The sequence below is a fragment of the Crassostrea angulata genome, chromosome 10 (assembly GCF_025612915.1).
Source record: "Crassostrea angulata isolate pt1a10 chromosome 10, ASM2561291v2, whole genome shotgun sequence".
Lineage (NCBI taxonomy): Eukaryota > Metazoa > Mollusca > Bivalvia > Ostreida > Ostreidae > Magallana > Magallana angulata.
This window is the reverse complement of record NC_069120.1, coordinates 21,742,749-21,763,799: the sequence shown is the minus strand read 5'-3', so window position 1 is coordinate 21,763,799 and position 21,051 is coordinate 21,742,749. Positions and strand designations below refer to the sequence as shown.

At 34.9% G+C, this 21,051-nt stretch overlaps 1 protein-coding gene across 7 annotated transcripts; it reads right to left on the bottom strand.

The window, feature by feature from the left end:
• LOC128166405 (sodium/calcium exchanger 3-like) lies at positions 1 to 17,704 on the bottom strand. 7 transcript variants are annotated; one of them, XM_052831553.1, is made up of 13 exons: positions 17,418 to 17,704; positions 9,567 to 10,321; positions 8,439 to 8,468; positions 7,272 to 7,304; positions 6,869 to 6,933; positions 4,351 to 4,527; positions 3,096 to 3,292; positions 2,739 to 2,977; positions 2,285 to 2,517; positions 2,041 to 2,146; positions 1,729 to 1,907; positions 1,253 to 1,582; positions 1 to 996 (listed from the first exon to the last, which is right to left on the bottom strand). In XM_052831553.1, exons 2-13 carry the CDS (start codon positions 10,291 to 10,293, stop codon positions 748 to 750), a joined length of 2,565 nt encoding a protein of 854 aa, XP_052687513.1. In that variant the 5' UTR covers positions 10,294 to 10,321; positions 17,418 to 17,704; the 3' UTR covers positions 1 to 747. The 7 variants fall into 7 exon arrangements, with proteins under 7 accessions (XP_052687513.1, XP_052687508.1, XP_052687509.1 ...); XM_052831548.1 differs by lacking the exon at positions 17,418 to 17,704 and adding an exon at positions 14,709 to 14,847; XM_052831549.1 differs by lacking the exon at positions 17,418 to 17,704 and adding an exon at positions 14,392 to 14,620.
• Between the last annotated feature and the right edge of the window lie 3,347 nt (positions 17,705 to 21,051).

The window sequence follows — 21,051 nt, the reverse complement described above, 5'->3', positions numbered from 1 at the left end:
TTTATATATATAAGATGATAATTTAATTTGACTGTAATATACAGAAATAAAGATAGCTCTAACCTAGAATCATTTATAAAAATAAATTGTAGAGAGTTAATACATATTTACAATAACTTGCACACAACCATAATATTATATATTTAGTACATGGAGAGTTACTCCAACATATTACATGGATGCCTGTTTCCAAAACAAAGCATCAAACTAAAACGGTACACATTGTAAATTACTGAAGACGTTTTATATTCAAAAACCCTTAATAAGAAAAATAAATCGTATAAAAGTAATAAAAGTGTATAAAAAGGGATTTAAACAGTTAACATATTAAGAGTCATGTATCAAGCGGTATTTGCATTTGAAACAAAATGTTTTTTAAGTAAGTACTATACCAAAGATTTACAAATGTACAGGTACATGTAATATGGAAAGAATGAATCTATAACATAACGGCAAGCAGTAAATCAAGTTCCATTTTTTTGCCACAACGACCATTTATACCAAATACGAATATAAGGTTTTCATGTAGAGTTCGTTGCTTTGTAATTCTAATAAAATGTTATTCCTGATTCAAAATGTACTAACATCCCAATGTTCATAGATATAAAATAACAATGCCTAAATGCCATTCAACTTGAAAAAAAGATATAAACCATAGTTTAAGTACCCATAAACATTTTAATATTTTGTTGGTAATCTTTTCTTTCTTCTTATTTTCAAAATATTTCCTAAATTTGAAAAATATAATTAGCCTCCAATTTGGACATTGATAATTTTCTTTGAATTTAAAGCGGACAATAGAACATAGAACACCCAAAGAGACACCAAAATGATTGCACTCAGAATCTTGGGTCCTTTGGGTCCGCCCAGTTCGGCCTGTCCAAACGGCTTCAAGAATCGTCTGAGTAACAAGAGAATAATGGCGGCTATTGCGCATCCGGTGTAAATGATGACGGAAAATCCGAGGGATCCTGGCGGGACTGTAAACACTGTGCCCTGTAAAAATCACAAATGTGAATATCTTGTATTGTAATAGAAAGGTATTTTTGCAGCTGATCTTAATTGTTTTCTAAAGATACATAATTTTATACAATTACAATGTAATTAAACGTATTTTGCGAGGTAACGTGGCTTAAACTATATACACTGTACACTGATGATTTATTAATGGCTTTATATGCAAATCTCTCTCTCTCTCTCTCTCTCTCTCTCTCTCTCTCTCTCTCTCTCTCTCTCTCTCCTATTTCTTTACCTGTGTCATGTGGTAGATGGACGCCATGAGCCAGGGCAGGCCCAGACCTAGGAAGACGTTTACAGAGTTACTTCCGTTTATATTCCCTATTGAGCTGTCTGCCGTCTTCTCGCCGACTGCAGCCTGTTTACTGGCAAACGTATCCGGCATACTGGTTCCCAAGGCAACGAGAGTAATGGCAGTAATACTGTCGTCCAGATTGACAAGACATCCGAACAGAGTAGCGAGATCTCCAATGATGGCGGTCATAAGACCAATCACTGCCAGGGAGAGGAAAAACGCAGGCCATCCCCCTAGGTACTTTGGAGGCGGAACTAACGCAAAGAGGATCTGTCAACGAAATAAGTAAATCCATACAACTTTATTGACCAGAAAACCAAACCTATAGAATAAGAGGCATAATTATATTCCTCATGTATTTTTATCGATTATGGCAAGATAATTCATGTGCAGGCATGACTATTCAAAAGATCTACCTTCCAAAAGAAGGTGAGAAAGTGTAACAAATAGTCGATGAAAGTGGCGTTCTCTATATCCCCTCCGTTGACGTTCATAGCGTTTTTCATCTGGGTGACCCAAGTGGAATCTTCCAGCTGTAGAGCGTCCATGTTAGCTTTGGTCAGGTTCACAATCCTACTCACCAAACCGTTGAATTCTGGGAAAGTAAACAGTATATCGATAAGTTTGTAATTGTAGAAAAGTATACACCTATCCAGGTTCGCTGAACATTACGCACATGAATGCAACATATTGTACTGTATCAAATGGGTAAGAATAGTTATACATACCTTCATCGTTGACTATTGTGATTATCGTTTTCTTGATTTTTCCAAGCTCTGCTCCACCATCACATTCTCCGAGGTCGACTTGGAAACTTTCGTCTCTCTCTGGTTTCTAAAAGAGCGACACCGCTTAATTGCACAAATACATGTACATGTATGCTAAAAGTCCTTGTATTTTACAGTTAAAAGTATAGTTTTTTAAGTAAGTTACATGTTCTAGATATACAGTTTATTAAATACATGTATGTACCATGCTATCAAATATCTCAATGTCGATGGTACGGCAAGTCTCTCCGTGGTCAAACTTCAGCACTCCCTCTCCTCCCTGGTAGTCTTTTCCACTAATTGCAGTGATATCTTTTGTTTTCCACGCAACTGACACGTGACCATCGGCGCCATTAATACGGTTGACTGGAATTCGCACACGTCTGCTGCTTTCCTTTGCAATGATGCTAGGTTTAGCAAACTCCAATTTTCCCGGCTCTGTATAGGAAACGTTACATACTGATAATTAACTTTTTTCTAGATTTCTTCCAATAAAGAGTGTAATTTCATCTAGTATTGGTCTGAATTATTACGATGGTTATTGAAAAATCCATGAGCATACATGGTTTCTGCTCGCTACATCAGAATTTCGTGACAAGCAATAAAACGAGAATTATTTTAATATTGAGAGAACAAATGATATATGAAATAGGACCTACCGTCATCATTGATGATTGTGACTTGCGTAATTGAGATATTTCCTAGAACTATGTCCTCATTCTCCTCTTTTTCAGGAAGTGAGAGTTTGACGAAGAAGAACTCGTCAGGCTCCCATTCGTTGTCGTCAATTATTTCCACGTACAGCTGGCGCAGTTGCTCGTTGACGGCGAAGTGTACATCTTCCTCCAAGTGAATGTAGTCTTCGGGTGCCGTAGCTGTGCCGTTTATTGTTTCAACTCTGCAACGATCAAACGATTAAAACTCTAATAAAGGTCCCACAACTCTATTTTAATAGTACCTAAATTGTATGCAGACAGTCTAATACGTTGCAAAAGGTAACGTTAGTGTTAAGTTACCGGACTGTAGCAGGGGTGTCCATTTTGCCGTATCTTCTTATCCCGATGCGGACCTTCTTTTCATTCTCTAGAACGGACAATGTGGCGGCAGTGAACTCCACCACAGCTTTGGTTCCACCTGCTGTATGGTCCTTTGTAGTAAGAGCCATTTTGCTGTCTGCTTTTTCATCTTCTGGCAACTTGGTGTGGTCATACAGCTAAAAGTCCATATCAAAACGAACGTTGGCTTACTTGTGTTAAAGATATATTGCTGGAGACACTAGTAAACTTAGAATTATCTTAATTTACCGTTGTTTATTAAATATCAATGTGTTTTGCAAAATATGAAATTTATTTCAAAAGTGAATTCAAACGACTTAAAACTATTACAGTGTATTTATTTTTAATAATTATGCCTACAGCATAATTATATCAAAAAATTGCTACTGAAACAAAATAAAAGTGTATGTTTACGCCTATAGTGGTGCAATAACGCAAAATAAAAACATAACAAATATTTCTGAGGAATTTTCTATACGAATACTAGTACATATATACTAAGAAATAGGTTCATGCAGTTTTAATGATTGCATGTCATGGAGAAAAAATCGATTTATCACAACAAGAAAAATAGATATCTGACTCTTGCATAGAAGAGGTAAGAAAATGTATCAGGCACTGGTTGGAAAACACAAACGAATGAGTACAAGTACATTTAAAATAGGAAAGTTTTCGTTGAAAGAAGAAATATTTCATAAGACGCACGCACATGATCGGACTAATTACGCAAAAAGAAGGTATCCCCACCCTTATGTAGATGAAAACAAGTCAAAATTGTACTCGTACCTTCTGTTCATGGAATGAAATGAAAAGAAATCAATAAAAAAAAAAATGGAAAAGTTGTTAACTTTTATAATTTAATTAAAATACTGAATGATAATCGGTATTTTACATACGTAGCTACTATTGAGGCAAACATACGCGGACATATGTCATTTCTATTATGGCTAATTATTTCTTGAAATGTGTGGACTTTTTAGTTCCTTTTGAGTTTAATATATTTCTTGAAAAAAATGCGTCAGTTTTTTTAACATAAAGTTTGCATACATGGATAAACTTTCGATGTATTGGATATTTGTGAAATACTAGTAGGGGAGCGAGAAAACTTTGCTGCATATTGTTTTTTTCTTAATATTAAGATTATAATAATAATATGAATTGACAGTTCTAATAATGATTACGTAATAGTGTAGACTCAGGGGTAATTATATCTTACGTCTTTGAATGCTGAGAAAACTTGTGGCGTGAGTTTCTTTCCACCAGACATGTTTCTCGTGGCGTTGATTCGGTACCACATCCTGCTGTGGTGCTCTTTTTCCGACAGTTTTGCTGCAACAATCTTAGCGGCTTCCTCGGGAGGTATTCCTTGATCCAAGGATTCATGTCCCAATTCCTGAATTAACACAAACGATAATTTAAAATGAGACAAAGTTTCTTGCTTTTATGTAGCTGTCGCAATTCTCTTTGATTTGTGTAAATCAATGCTTGGTTACAACAAAGATGCACATCTGTAAAGTTGCAAACAATGATGTTCATTTAACGCAAAAAAAATCTATATATATAATTGTGTAATTTAAAGGAGAAAAGTAGCGACGGAGGAACTGGGCTGGAACATAATTGAAATACAAAACATTTTTATATCGACATTCCGAATGTATTTTTAAAAAAATCATGGACGAGAAACATGAGTAAATGACTACTGTTGACACGACATCCCTAAACAGTCATTAATTTGAAAACTGGATCAAAAATCGACACAAAACAGTTTTCATGGAAGGCTCCCGATGATTAGAATCTATCTCAATAAATAATACAAAACAATTGTCTTTGCTTCTTCACATGCCCCGTTCAATTATTACTACAGACCGCCAATAAGGTATCATTTCTGCCTTATGCAATGAAATATTTAACTATCTTTTTTTTTGCAGATAGCGTGTCTCCACTGGGCAACCCAAATCATCCATACGTAACGAACGAGTCTCCCGGGGAAATTTTATTTATATCCTTGACAAAGCTTTAGCAAGTGTGCTTCGATTCTATCCCATTTGAATTGCGAGTAACTTTTCAAATTTTGTTTACGTTAACAAATTGTTGATAGTTGGTAATTTTCTTTGCAAATAGCAAATAGATATCTCTACTTTCCAAAATAATTCTGCCCCTAACATTTCCCAAATTCTTTTTCTTTCAAGCGATTTTGTTTGAAAATACAATGACTAGCGTCGCTGAAAAATTGCCATATAAACCTTTCATTCGGCAAGTCAACAACTTCCATTCCTTTTGTACAAGTGTAATAGATACTGTTTCCTCATTTTCTGGAGATAATTTGTAAAGTATTCATTCTCTGATGAGAAGTCACGCTAATGGTTTGTTGATCCTGCAGTCGAGAAAATCAATAGGGTTCACTCTATCCCAGGTACTGTGGTTTCATCAATATTCGTTGAAGACCAATTTTCGTGGATTTCGTTAATAAGTTGATCCACGAAATTAAATGTTCATTGAAGTACAATTTCTATTAACATTTTGTATTGATAGTGTCACTGGCCACGAATAAACGTATCCTTGAAATTGTGATTTTCACTTTATCCACGAAAATTGATACCCTTGAATATTAATGAAACCACAGTAAATCGTGAATTTTTTCAGATTGTTTGTGAGGGTTGGAAACAAAACGCTTACCCCCAATGCACGAATTTTCCAGGGCAGGGGGTAACACAGAGTTAAGGTAATGATAATGGGCCTTGGAACCTTTACTCCAAACTCCAGACCCAACCAAGCAAAATAAACCCTCCATCGGAACAACCTCCCCCCCCCCCCCCCGTCCCCTAGGAAAATTTTCAGTTTCTGCCTCTTTGTCCCCATTCCACATATTTATTTACACAGACAGTTATAAAAATCTGATGACTGGCAGGCATCCGAATTCCTAAGCTGTGAATGTTTTGTATCTTTCGCGATGTTACATCACCTCCTAACAATTGAAGTGTATATCCACGTGTGTGCATGGTTGCTTGAAAGAGACTATGTAATGGATGCTTCTTTACCTACAACTCTCAAAGCCAATTTCACGTGTTTTGAAATAGATAGACCGAGATATGTAGAGACAGAAAAAAAAGTAAAAGCATCTCTCCATCTGATATTGTAACTAATAAGCTCTTGGCCTTTATTATGCTTGTAGATTTGAGAATGATAAACAACCTATGATTACTGACCAATATGTTCGCCGACTGAAATACTAAGGTATATATTTTGTATTTAGAAATGAAAAAGGGAAAGATTAATTATTGATAGGAGAAGTTTATCCTTCTTTTTAACTATATCGGCGACTAAATACAAACGTTTTCTAGACCCGTTCCTTGGAGAGTCCCCCCTCCCACATCAACACGTCATTACTCACTTAAAGAACGTCTCTCTTGAAATAAACTCGGAAAAAAGCAATATGTATCTTTTCTCTCTACTGCCCCGATGCATTTAGACTGAACGTTCGGGTTTTAGACGACCCTATGTTTAGCAACAATTCGAACCCACGCTTTGTCACAATATCTTCTATAAATAACAGTTAGATCTCTGTAAGACTGGATTCAACCTTTGAAAATTGCTCAAATATCTCATTAAAGAACTAGCAAGTATCAGTGGAGTGACACTGTTCACACCTTAATTTTATCTGACTTGAGAGGGTGGCTTGGTCGACAAAAACATGCACATTCGGTGGGGATAAACTTGTGTCAGTAAAATGTTACCTTGGCTAGTTTCAGCAAGTTTTTGTGCGATTGGTCGTGGTCAACGGGGGTTTCTGGTTTTTCCTCTAGAAATACAACAGTATATCATTATGAATTTTTAACCGGTTCCATAAACTATAAATAAAATTAATGATTGACGACATGGCAGATTATCAAAATCCCAGATGCACACTTCCATGAATTATTTGTTCAAAATTATTCTTTTTAAAAATGAAATTTTCTATACATGTGTTCACATCGCACAGAAAATAATATTAATTTGACCAACCCAAAACAATCGAAAAGCAAATATGAATGTTAAGAAATAAATCTTGTTACCTTTGATAAAACAAACAGAAAGCAACCATTACTTTATGAGAAATAGGGTTTTCTGTAACACACGAGATTACTATTCGAACATTACCTTTAGGGATGATGGTAACACTTGAGGTATCGCCTAAACCATTGAATATGAAATGACAGACTAGATTAGCACATATCTACATAATTTTTGCATAGATTATCAAATTTCCCATTTTTTTTAATGGAGTTTAAATTAAAAGTTAAATTTGACCGTCAAATTTCAATTTATTCCAAATTAAAATGAGCTATTTTTATTTTGTAAAAGATACGTAAATAAAAGAGTTTTGATTAATAGTTTATAGAGTACATGTTAATATTGGTACGCAAATACCTCAATGACTTATTTTTACATGTATCTACGATACATGCACATTTTTATTCATATTTACGCTATATTGCTAGTGGTTAATTTATAAAAAAATATATATGATACAGAATATTATTAATTCATGCACTGTAGTTTGATTAAATTACGTGTATATATATCTTTTAAGTTCGGGGAACCCTATTTCTCATTCAAGTTTAGTGCAACATCAAAATGCATATTAAACGTTAACTTTATGCAACATATGAAACAAAGAAGCAAAACATGCACTCCAAGATTTTTTTTAAAGAAGCCTTGATAGAAAGTTGTCTTCATACAATTTTTGTAAGAAAAGAAGTTTTCTTTTGAAATACATGTACTCTAAGTCGTACATACTACTAATTGAAAATTATAAAAAAGATTTGTTTACATCAAAACTTCTGATTCATTTGACTTGAAATGCGTTATGTGATTAATGAAGTTAAGAGTTGTATCCAAAATGCTGGAAGCCTTCTACCAGCGTAAAGGATGATTAGAATGAATAGGAAAAGTTATGGGTGAGTACAATTATACAATAATGACGTCAATCAATATGTGACGTCATTCTAGCTTTATTGAAGGTTACTAGATACTTCAGATATTACTGTAAAAGATGAAATCATAATCAAGAATTAAAGTTACATGTGAGAAAGTGGCGAGTATTTCCGAAATAAATGAAAACAAAAAGTTTCACAACTTTCTCTACAAAATATTTCTACTTAAAAAATTAATTAAATTCAACATCAAAAGCATCATTAGCATTCTTTTCAAAAAAGAAGTAGAAATATTTGGTGTAAAACAAAATAGTATGAGTATTCTAATAAGACAAGTCTTCTATCCATGCAACTCTGCAACCAAGTCACGTGGACGAATACGATTGGCTACCTGTATTCAACGGCTCATTTGCATAACCCTCTAAAACAAAAAGAAAAACATTGCAGCATTAATTAGCAGCAGTGATACTAATAGATAAGTAAGTGGGACCCCACGTCTTCGTTTTAGTGTGAATTGAATATGGGCGAGCGACAAGCAATTTTTGCTGCATTTTATCCCCTCAATTTTCATTAAAAAACATTATTTTCATTATTATCAACAATGCATGCATTGCCAGACAAATTCGTTAGTGTAGCTAGCGATCACATGGTGGGCAGTTAATTAGGTCACAAAACACATACACGTGCATTGCACCTGGACAATGTCCAATGAACATTGTTTTCAGAAGTCTACTACGTCTATAGTTAAAGGGCTCTGAACCTGGTTTTGCTTGTAGCTGTTTCATTTTATCATCAAAATGTTTATAGTATATATAAAAGCTGACAGTAGATATGAGCGAGAGACGGTAAAAACCGGCAAAACATAACATAAGCCGGATTGACGCAGGAAAATAAGGACACTGGAGACCTCCACTTGGTGTAGTTGCACGAAAACTAGGGGAATCACTAATCCATCAAATCTAGCCATGTCTTTAGAAACATAAATTGTTGACAATAAAAACTAATACCGGTATGCGGTTTGTTTTTTAATATCAAATTGAAATCAATGATATGCTCTTTATTCATCAGGTTCAGAATGTTCTCCCAACACGCACAAAATTAACTGAATACTGGATGAAAAGATGAACAACTTCTAAGCTTAATTAATTCGTTTTGCCATGCTTCCAAGAAACTAAATGATAAAGGGATTGAGAGGAGGCTTACGCCTCAAAAGATCTAACGTCTTTTGGGAATAATTGAAGCATGAAACATTCTATTTGCAAGGTAGACTTTAGCTAATCAACAATTTTTCGGCGGAAAACAGACAATCAATATAACCCGTTGAAATTGATGCGACCACATCATGGCAAACCAACTAGCAGGACTTACCAGCAGTACAAACGACGAAAATAACGGACCCTGTAATGAGCTAGTTTGTTTGATATCTTAATTCATGTTCGTCTTCCCTCTCAAGGAAATAAAAGACATTGATTACACATACTTCAGTTGCGTTTAAATACGGGGGATAACTCGAACTTACCCAGAGAAATTCCAACCATTCCATTTTCCACTACTTCTTCTTTCTTCATGCATGGCCTCTTGTCAATCAGGTATGCCCCGATTATGAGAGCAGGGAACATCAAAAAGGTAATAATAGATTCAGCAAGGTCCACCACGCCTGGCGAAATTACAAGAATGACCAGAGACAACCAGACGTACGCCCAGATACAGCTGAAGGTTGTTAAACCGAACACTCTCATATTGGATATTTTTCGAATTTCCCCATCTGGAATCGAAAATATGCATATTGCGGATATCACCAAAAGATTAAAAGCCGCTGATCCAACAATTGTCCCTGGACCCAACTCTCCGGATTCGAAGCCCCTCCCAATAATTTCAATGACCGACAGCAGAATTTCAGGTGCGCTGGTTCCAAGAGCCAGTAGACTTAGATTCGCAACAGTATCGTTCCAAACTTTGACCTCAATCATCCTAAAACCGTCCGGCTCATTCTGGTCGGGAATCCGGACTTTCGCTGTTTTGGATGTAATCTTTTCAATGGCACACATGAACACATCAGCAATAAGGGCAACTCCAAGGAAGCACCATACCATAGTAAGCAAATACAGAAAGGCTCTTGTTCCAGGGGCCCACGTGTACTCGTTGATGATGGGCAAGAGGAGTGCAGACGAGCACGTGTAGTTATTCACATCCAAGGTTGCACATCCTGGGGAGATCACGGGCGCTGCCGTGGTGTTGTTAGCCATTTTGATTCAGTTTCTGTGTTTGTCTTTACTGAAAGAGAAAAGAAGACATATCGTTATTGATTGTATACAAAATTATAAGATAAACGTTCTCTTCTATGATTCTGTATCTAATTGCCCTCAATATTTCCCTTGAGAAAAGTATATCAGGCTATCAATGCAAATGGATTAGGTCCCTTCTATAGACATGACGAGACAAAGGACCTTGTCACTTTCAATGATTAATGTTGAAGGCATTCAATTCTCATAATAATAAGGTTTACAAATCAAAGTCTATTCATACATATTACTAGTAATTAATAAACAACACTAATTAGGTATATTGTTAATGAGAGGTATGGTTCACGGTTGAAGTTATTGTCGGATGCATGCAACGTACTAACATTCTTTATTTCTATTAAAAAGAAAATCTAATTCTCATTTGATTGGACCCGGGTTGAATGGACCCAGGGATCGATGCACATATTATGACACTTTTCCTGATTCTGTTGTCGCCAACGCCAAAAACTAGTTGAATGAGATGATCTATTCTCAGTATGTGAACAAAATATGTCTCTCGTTATTGTGGTATTCGCAACAGGAATAATCGTACAGGAAGTAATGGTCAGCAATTATTTCCCAATAGACATAGTCATAAAAATTCCCGGTAATGTGAGGACGATATGGAATAGGAACTGTCGATATCTCCCGCAGGCGAACACAATAATACTGTGGGACTCTAATAAAAACTACTTAGAGTAAGACAATATCATTTTGCGAATGTTAATATACAATCAATACACGCTATTGTTTTTTCAGATAATCATAAAAGGGTATTCTATGTATATTGTCGTCCGGAGTCCATGTCCTTTGTATGTATTTAGCCATTTTATCATCAACTGACGAGACCATTTTACACAGATCCTTTGGTAACAATCAAACAGGATGTTTACATTTACCACCAATTGTTAAGGAGGTATGGGACACCTGTCGATATTAATGTGGATAAAAGTACACTATAATCAAAATACTTTCACCGTTATAAAATTTTACAATATTTACCCCAAAAATTTGTTTCATGACATGCAGATTCGTTGTTAACACTCTAACCCATTTCGATCAGAACTACGTCACAATATGGGGTGTGTCCCACACCACCTTAAGTTCTCGATTCGCTTTAGCGTTTTTACAAAATAATGCAGTGTGTTTTAAAAAAAAAGAGAGAGAAAAAGAAAAATTCAAAATCAAAATTGATATGCGTAAAACAAAACTTTGGACTCGTTAAAAACAAAATTAGAACGAGACAGTAAAGGACAATTGACCAAAATCAAATATCATTATGTAACATGGTGTAAATTTATTACACTGCCGCATAAAAAGGGGTTCGAACTGTAAGGAAACACTTGATTACAGATAAACATGTACACCAACATGTACTGGTTGCAAGCAGATTTTAATTCAAATTTGAAAAGCAGTTTTTGATTGATTTTCTCGTTTCCTTGTAAACGGCAGTTATACTTGAACGTAACAGGTGAATTTGTACATGCATATCAAAATTCTGTGTTTCCTCTCTCATTGACAAGTTTTACCTCCGGACATCTGCATTACTCTGTAAAAATGTTGGGCATGGATTTTAAGCATTGACCCATGCGTCATTTCTCAAATTCATACGAGAATCATGAAATAATTTTTGTCAAAGTGACATGAGTATTAATTTGCATTCCTTAGTCAGTTAATGATCCATTAATTCTGTTAAAACATTCAAATTTGTTGCAAGTCTCTAATTTTTACAAGCTGACGACACCACATGATGTAAAGCAGCCCTAATTCTTAATACATGGGTGCACACCGTAAGCAAAATCTAAACCAAATACGCTACGACTATTTGGTTTGGTGTCTCCACCTTAATACGGTCGATAGATTGCACTTGACGATAATGATATGAATATATTTGAGAAATTTACACACGCCCCCGCCCACAAAAATCATGTTTTATCATATGTCAACAAGGAACCTAACTTTCTTTGATGTCGTCACATTGACAGTGACTCAAAATGCATAATACTTATCTATTTGATCCCAGTAAGTGTTGTGAGAGCCCTGGCACTTTTGATGATCGATGGGGGTGGTTATATTAACTGTTTCTAGGGGTATAAAACTATTTGAAGTACAGAAAAATATAATAAACGTGGGCTTGTATACTAAATGCACACGTGTAAGAGTACATACATGAATAATATAGGTATCTAATTCATCACACGCCTTGTTTTTATACTGCTTGCACTTTATAAGGCCAATGTAGAAAATACATATATAGTGTATAGAGTCTATAGCTTAAGTGAAGAAAATTAGTTACAATAGATCCACGTTTTCATCAACATTATTTCGTCTGCCAAGATAGACAATCTTTTGATAAAAATCAGTTTCGTTTAATTTGTTACAAGCGATTACATGTAAATGACAGTCGTTTTAAGCTAACCATATGTTACAAACTATGGTGCTTCCTTGGAAATGGAGATATGGTTGGTCAGTTCGTATCCCTCAGGGCGGAAAATTCTGATCGTATGGGTCATCGTCAACTGAACGATGACGATTATTTATAAAACAAGAAAACAAGTAAGTAGTCCCATCGTCTGTAAATCTAGGATTGTTGACTCTGGTGGGCAATTGTATTTTTCAAAATTTTAATATCGTTGAACAATAACGTTGTCATGTCAGAAGAGTTTTCTTTTCTCTCCCCCCCCCCCCCCCCCCAGTTTTTCATAACAATTGAATAACATGACATTTCATACCATGCATAACATGTACTACCAAATGAAGGGTAATTAAATGATTTTAAAAAACGTTGTAATGAACAGACAGGGCCAGAGGAAACACAGCGCGGAGGATTCCTCCAGGTAATTACTGGGCCTTTGACCCAGATTCTTGGTTTATTACCTGGCTTGTTTGTTTGTGTTTACCAGTTGATATAAGGACAGGTGTATGGTCGGCACACCCGTTCTATTCGTATTGCATCCCCTTAGCAACTCCCGCGTTTGTACGTTCAACATGCATCCCACCCCCCACCTTCGCCCTCCCTATACCCAAAACAGTGACTTTGTCGTAACGTACATGCACGTAATTAAGTCGCAAAGCTTTGTATTTCAACAATTCTACACCCTTCCTAATGAGAAAATATCATTGAAGAAATGCGTTTACACATAGAGTAGGCAAAAGATTTACGATCATATCAAATAAACGAAAAGATTTTTGTTTACATTCTGACGACGTTAAAGGTAGTACACAAAGAGACCCATAAGACTCCGTAATCCTAAATGAAATTATCTTACTGTAGTAAATTGAACCAAAATGAATTACGTAATAGGTACACAGACTGCGAACGTTTTTAGATTAAATAAATGAATGAGTGGTTAGTCTTGCTTTGAAAGATCTGCTCGAGTGATTCAGGAATGCGAGATATTGGTAGGATTTCTGTAAAAATCCTGAATTACTGAATATCTAGGGCAGCGGTAGATAAGTTTATGTACATATGTTCTGATCGATGTCAATACATTTCATACAAGTTATTAACCAATCTAGGTCTAACCAGAAAATTGAATGAACACGATGATTCATACTAAACATGAAAAAAAGCATTTGCAAGCTACATGTAGTACACTATGCAATTGCAATTATATAGATGTGTAGGTGAATACATACATACATGTACATGCAGCCAAAAGGGCGTGTCCGTACCGATGTAGCCGAACCTTAGTTATAGGCTATCAAATACATTGTACTCTAACAAGCACCGACCGACATCATCAAGTAGTAATGCAAACCGAAATAGGAAGCATAATTATTGCATTGTGCGATAATCTTTACACAGTCGTCAGACTGTTGTTATTTCATGTTGTATACATAAATACCACAGTAACACGAGGAAGTCCATACAGGAAAACTACAATAATCTAGGTCCTTGTGTATGGAAACAAACCCACCGATTGTTGCATATTTCGCCGAGATCTACAGCATTCTTGGGTGGCAATTACGAATCAACGATGGTTAAAGTACCGTTAATTTTTTGACGTCTTTAATTTTTCTTTGTTTGATTTGTTGTAAAATAAAATTAAGACAACTTACCCTCGGTTCTGTCAAGTATTCAACTAAGCACGATAAAAAAACATTGCATCTGGGGAGATTTTCATCAATGTTAAGCGTCACTTTTTAACTGATAGTAAACCGAACTAAAAACAAGATCCGTTCATGGAGAAATAACAAAATATTGCCGTGGCTCTCAGTGACTAGCGTATAGACGGGGGCGTGGTGCCGATCGCTGCAAACCGACGCGCGAGTCAGCGACGACGATATATCGTGCGGGGGAAGAATCCCGATACGAAACTTAAAAACTTATCAGCGCATAAATAGAAGATGAGTAAGAGATTTCAATATTTTCTTACCTTTTAAACATTTAAAATTAAGCCTTGCTTATCGGACGTAGCCTGCTATCCGGTGAGGGCGGCTGACAACGAATGGTGACGATGCGTGTGTGAGGTGACAATCTGTTTGATCAACTGATCAATACTCTATGCCTAGGGGACGCATAAGATAATTCCAGTTTATGGCTATGAGGCGTGATGCTGCCACCCAAAAGACTACTATTTTACTGCAGGTCTGTAAAACCAGAAAAACATGTTGTCGTCAGATTTAAAAATATCAAATCTCGTAGATTAAAAGAAATTTTATCAGGGTAGCGATCTCTCGGGGATATCTATATCTATAACAAAAGTGAAAATCCAATATTGAAAAAACGAAATTGAAAATTCTATGCGAAAATAAGAGAGAGAGAGAGAGAGAGAGAGAGAGAGAGAGAGAGAGAGAGAGAGAGAGAGAGAGAGAGAGAGAGAGAGAGAGAGAGAGAGAGAGAGAGAGAGAGAGAGAGAGAGAGAGAGAGAGCGCTTGAGCTTTAGTAATAAAGTGAACAACCACAATTAAGCCCTAGATCAAAAGAATGATCACATCGTCAATATTCCTTAAATACTTCATCCATAGCACAGCTATTATTGACTTTTATAAAATTCAATCTTTAATGGAAAGTGCCTCTTAATTCTCTCGTTCATTTTGATTTAAGCCATATCATAGTTCAACATGTATTATAATAAGAACAAAGATCATATATAATCTTCGATTTGAAAATGAAATCATGCTGTAGTTTTGGCTTTTGTGATTGATGTTTTTGAATAAGTATATAAAAAATGTCATGGATCGCTGCTAGAAAGTAAAATCACTTCAACCGCGCCTTGGCTCAGAAACAATGTAATGGAGAATCTTTTTTAACGGCGGAAGTTTTGAAGTCTTGGCGGGATTGTTATTTCGAACAACCATTGTAGAGTAACAATAAGATAAGAAGTTGGTGTAAAATCTACCTGGCTTAGGGAGATTTCTGGTGGAAGGATTCACGACCGTGCATACATTGAAGATCTGCAGCCGATAGATCGATAATGTACTGAGATGGCTATTTTTACAACAGTGAATGGATATATCACACTGAATATCAATTATTAAAAATGATTTCTGCCATTAGTAGATATACATTCATTGATACAGACACACCACTAAAATGTGATCAATAATCGGTTAGCACTGACTTTGAGTAGGTCAATACCAGTATATGTATATTTGTATTTCTGATATGCGAAACTTTGAGTGGCGTTAATAGATGATCGACTGGATGAAGTAAGTGAGTGTCTATAATCCAGTTGTTAAATTGTTTGCAATTGGACGGGCGTTTTCAAAGTAATTTTCTTAGTTTTGTACAGGGCACCCCCCCCCCCCAATGATGCAACTGGTAACACACATAGATTAGTAGAGACTTCATCTGCACATCATAATGGTCAAATTGGAGAAGTAACGTACCCGTGAGCGATCTTATCTACTTGACGTCGATGACAAAGTTGCAAACAACGCAAACAACGCAGGCTAAATCACAAGAATCTCCATAAGATATCACTGTTATACTGGCGAAACAAAATATTATATCACAGGATCCAGACATATGTGAAAAAAAAAAAAGCACCTTCGAGAGTTTCCAGTCGAACGCGCATTTTATTGTTAATTTCTATTTTAAAAAAAGTTTATATTACTTCATATTTAGAAAGTATATTTGATCTATAAATTATACATATGCCTTTTTAAAAATATAACTGATCATTTCTCCTCTGTATTTTGCTTAGCGAGTTAGCTAAACATTTTAACAATTAATATTAATGTGTATGATTAATTATCTTCAAATGGCATCCTACTGATGTTCAACTTTTAGGCTTTCAGAATTGCAACCCTGTGGCCTGTTCCTCGGATATCACTACAAAACAGGAGTTGCTTGTAAAATGTAATATCTATCCACTCTATTGATTTTGTCCCGTAACGTGAATAATTTACTGGTGATGAAAGATTTGAAAATCCATTATATCCCAAATGAACATACAGCGTGTTGCAAGAATGTCCCGTCAGCTTTTGTTGTCAATCAATTCTTGATCAACAAATCTAAGTCAATTTGCACTAATTATCTTGCGCTGACAGCATGCTAAACACGTTAGTCTTTTTAACTATGCATGTTCAAAGAGAAATCTCTCTGTGATTAATGAGGATGCTCTGTTTACATTTACATCATCTAACTCACACTCGTTGAAAATTTAATTTTCAAACTTTCACTGCGGTTGTTCCCGGAGCTCGTGGTAAATGACACTTAATTCATTCTCATTTCTTCTCATTAAAGGCTTTGGAAATCTTGTAGTTATCGTCAGAACTTCTCCCGGGAGCTCTTATTTTTAGAGTGAAGACATAAAAAAGTACGGAAGATGTGACAATGAACTTCTTGGACTCAGTGAAAAAAGAAGAGAGAGAGAGAGAGAGAGAGAGAGAGAGAGAGAGAGAGAGAGAGAGAGAGAGAGAGATCTATAGTTCTGTTGCTTTTCGCCAAAATTATATTATTTGGTATTATAACTCAAGCGAGCACTCGTAAACGACCTTAGGAGTTTCCGTTCTCCAACCTTTAAAAATGTCTCTGCCCTCTTGAGACAAAGAATCTGCCATTTGAAAGTTATACTTTTTATTGATAACTATTTCAAACACACATATATAAAAAAAAACATACTAGTACATGTACTCACGTTGTTGTTCACCTAATAGTGACCATAATCATTATTTCCTCCAATGACTGTCTTACATGTAGCAACTCTTATGAATGACCAGGAAACAGACAACTTTGGAAACTTTCTTTATATTAGATCTTTCAGATTTAACCACTTCCTAAATGCATAGAAATAACTTCCTCATTCTAAAATTGCATGACAAATTTCCCTATTTGTTAGAGATAACCGACTGTCAACTACATTTAGTTCGTTGGTTTCTTTTTTGCAAAGGGACACAAACATTTGTGCACGTCAGAGAAAATTCACTTTCCTTTTTAAATGTTAAGCTTCTGACGTTGAAATTACGAAAGCCGAATAGGGCCACAAAAAAAATATTTTTATCTCGTAATTACGAGAAAAGATCTCGTTATTACGAGTTAATTATCTCGTTATTACGAGAAAAGATCTCGTAATTACGAGTTAATTATCTCGTTATTACGAGAAAAGATCTCGTTATAACGAGAAAAGATCTCGTTATTTTGAGATAATTATCTCGTTATTACGAGAAAAGATCTCGTTATTACGAGATAATTTTCTCGTTATTACGAGAAAAGATCTCGTTATTACGAGTTAATTTTCTCGTTATTACGAGAAAAGATATCGTTATTACGAGAAAAGGTGCGTTTCTGAAAAAAATTCGACTGGATCACCCTTTCAGTCAATCTTTTTCATTACAGGAACGTTGATTCAATTTTGATTAATATTTTTAAAAAAATAACAACGATCATTATTCAATAATTTCTACATATCAAAATGATTGGATTTGAGATTTTATCTTATATGAATAAAAGGAAAGAACTTCATGTAATTTTACTATTCAACTTATATATATTATAATCCCACTCCGATGTAAATACTAGGTAGTCCTATAGTCGTAAATACGCAATTCTATTAGTTACAGATAACTTAAATGACTATATAGTTTCAGTCATGGATATGGATATACAGGATTTACTCGAAGTTGTGTTTTGTATGTTCATACACAACCTACATGTTTATTGAAATCAATTGATTAAATATACTAACATTTTGGAGTCTGAAAACAAATTCCACATATCCTTTTTCATTATTGATAAATAGTTCAATGAATTTAATAATCAATCTGCTTTGCTGCTTCTTCAGAAATTTCTTTAAAACTGCTTAGTCCAATTTTATATCTAATTATGAGTACGCTTTTAAACGATGATAATGCTAAGTATGTGTATATCAATAGACATTGCAGTAGTTCATACACTTTACATAAAAAGAATAGAATAATGAAACGCGCCATTTTAAATAGATCTTTTCTCGTAAGAACGAGATAATTAACTCGTAATAACGAGATTTTTTCTCGTAATTACGAGAAAACTATTTCGTAATAACGAGATAATTAACTCGTATTAACGAGATATTTTCTCATAATTTCGAGATCCTTTCCCGTAATAACGAGATAATTATCTCGTAATAACGAGATAATTAACTCGTAATAACGAGATCTTTTCTCGTAATTACGAGATCTTTTCTCGTAATAACGAGATAATTAATTCGTTATAACGAGATGATTTACTCGTAATAACGAGATTTTTTCTCCTAATTACGAAATAAAAATATTTTTTTAAGTGGCCCTCTTCGCCTTTCTACGGAAGCGTATCGGGGCCTACACTTGTTGTGTTTCAACTAAAAAACTGTCCTTACTTTTTATTGAATTGTCAACATATAAAGTATTGTGACCTCCTATTTATGCAAATGTATTGAGTTATCACTTTTGATTACCATATAATTAAATTCACTATAATGAATTTTACCAGTTTTATTGCTATCTGCGTTATCGACTTAACAAAAAATGAAGTTTGAAATGTTGATTTAAGAATGTGATTTGATTATACTGAGATAGAAATTTAGACAAAGAACAATAAATTAAAGGCATTACAGTCAGGTAGGTATCAGTATGCTTTCATTTCTAAGGAACATACTGCGAGAAAATATTGTTATCGAAAGAACTTCGCGGGCGCGGGAATTCTGATGGTACGTTTACGCCACCTCACTCTGATTCTAGCTGTAGATGGCACATGTAGAGTGCAATTAATAGTTTGATATAAATTAAAAATAAAGAACAGTAATTAATTTTTATTAATTGCAATTCATATCAGTGTTTGATATCGTAGTTAGAGGGCTGCTACATGATCTATATTAAAGCAGATCGTTATGACTCTCTATGTTTGGTTAACTCTCCATTTAATATGTGATGTGAGTTTTTTGGACTGATGGTATAACATTTAAACTACGTGAACCCCTTTACTTAAACGTATTATATTACCCCGACTTCCTCTCCCACAAAAAATGTTTTATTTACCAAAGCGTCTAAAAAAATATTATTGTATTTGCTTTTAAATGATGTCATGCATGAACTGATCGTATGAGCGTTACGCATTTTCTCATTTTCATAATTTGACGCGAGTCTTTTAACCACGCGAATAGAAAAGATTCAAATTAAATCATGATTATGAGAAAATGCAACCCTTATGCAATTAGTTATGTATTATATTATTTGATAAAAATTTGATAGATTACACTGTAGTTGGGAGGGTGGGTTGTCATTTATTAATTTTGCTTAAATCGTGTACTATCAATTTGTAAACATAAGGCTGAACAAGCCTTGTCGATGGGAGACCGTTGTAACACCGTGATTATTGAATTAATATCATAATTTTAGGGTAGGAGTGCACAACGTTTTTACTCAAACAAGTAATTTGTTGTAGATTTCATTTCATGGATGATAGGATCAACGAAATCCATGAAAATTGAGCACACGCGAATTCCAATGATTCCACAAATGTCAGTCTACATGTGTTTCCTAGAGCTAGATTCAGAGTGAGGAGAATCAGAACTCCCGCCCCCGCGAAATTCATTCAATAACAATATTTTCGCAATATTGTAAACATATTGTAATCTATGTCGATATACTTATAAAGTATACATTTTCAATGTCCTATGTCAACATTTCTTTCTCGATAAGACTAAAACCCATTTTTAGATTATTATATTTAACTCCGTGTTTTGTTAAGTCGATATAGCAGATAGCAAGAAAACTGATCAATTACAATAAGGTGATTCAAATTATGTAACTCACCTCAATACAATGCAAAATATGTGCATAAATAAAACGACATGGCAGTTTAAATGTTGATAAAACGATAAAAAGTATGACAAGGTATAAGTTTTAACACGACAAGTGTAGGCCCCGATACGCTTCCGTACCTTTCGTATGAAATTAATGCAGTGGTTTACCAGTAATATGTATACAAAGGGCAGATAACTAAAACGTAAGAAGTTTTTTTCTAAGCAGCCTTCCCAAATTATCTCGCTTTTTCTCACAGAGAGAGAGAGAGAGAGAGAGAGAGAGAGAGAGAGAGAGAGAGAGAGAGAGAGAGAGAGAACATGTCATTTCTTTATGAAAATCCTAAAAGAAAGTTTTGCACTTGAAAATAACAATTGTATATAATATTCTAAAATATGAAATATGTGAACATAATTCTCGAGGATGCAATGTCATCTGTGTTGATAGAATGGGTTCTTGATCTTGATTTCCCTTTTATGCTTTTAAATATTTTATACCTATATCTTTTCATTAATT

Coding starts and splice junctions, on each gene's coding strand:
- LOC128166405 (XM_052831553.1), bottom strand. CDS start 10,293: ATGGCTAACAACACCACGGCAGCGCCCGTGATCTCCCCAGGATGTGCA. Junction 2,978..3,095: donor GACACCCCTGCTACAGTCCG/GTAACTTAACAC, acceptor TGATCGTTGCAG/AGTTGAAACAATAAACGGCA. Junction 1,908..2,040: donor CACAATAGTCAACGATGAAG/GTATGTATAACT, acceptor TTACTTTCCCAG/AATTCAACGGTTTGGTGAGT.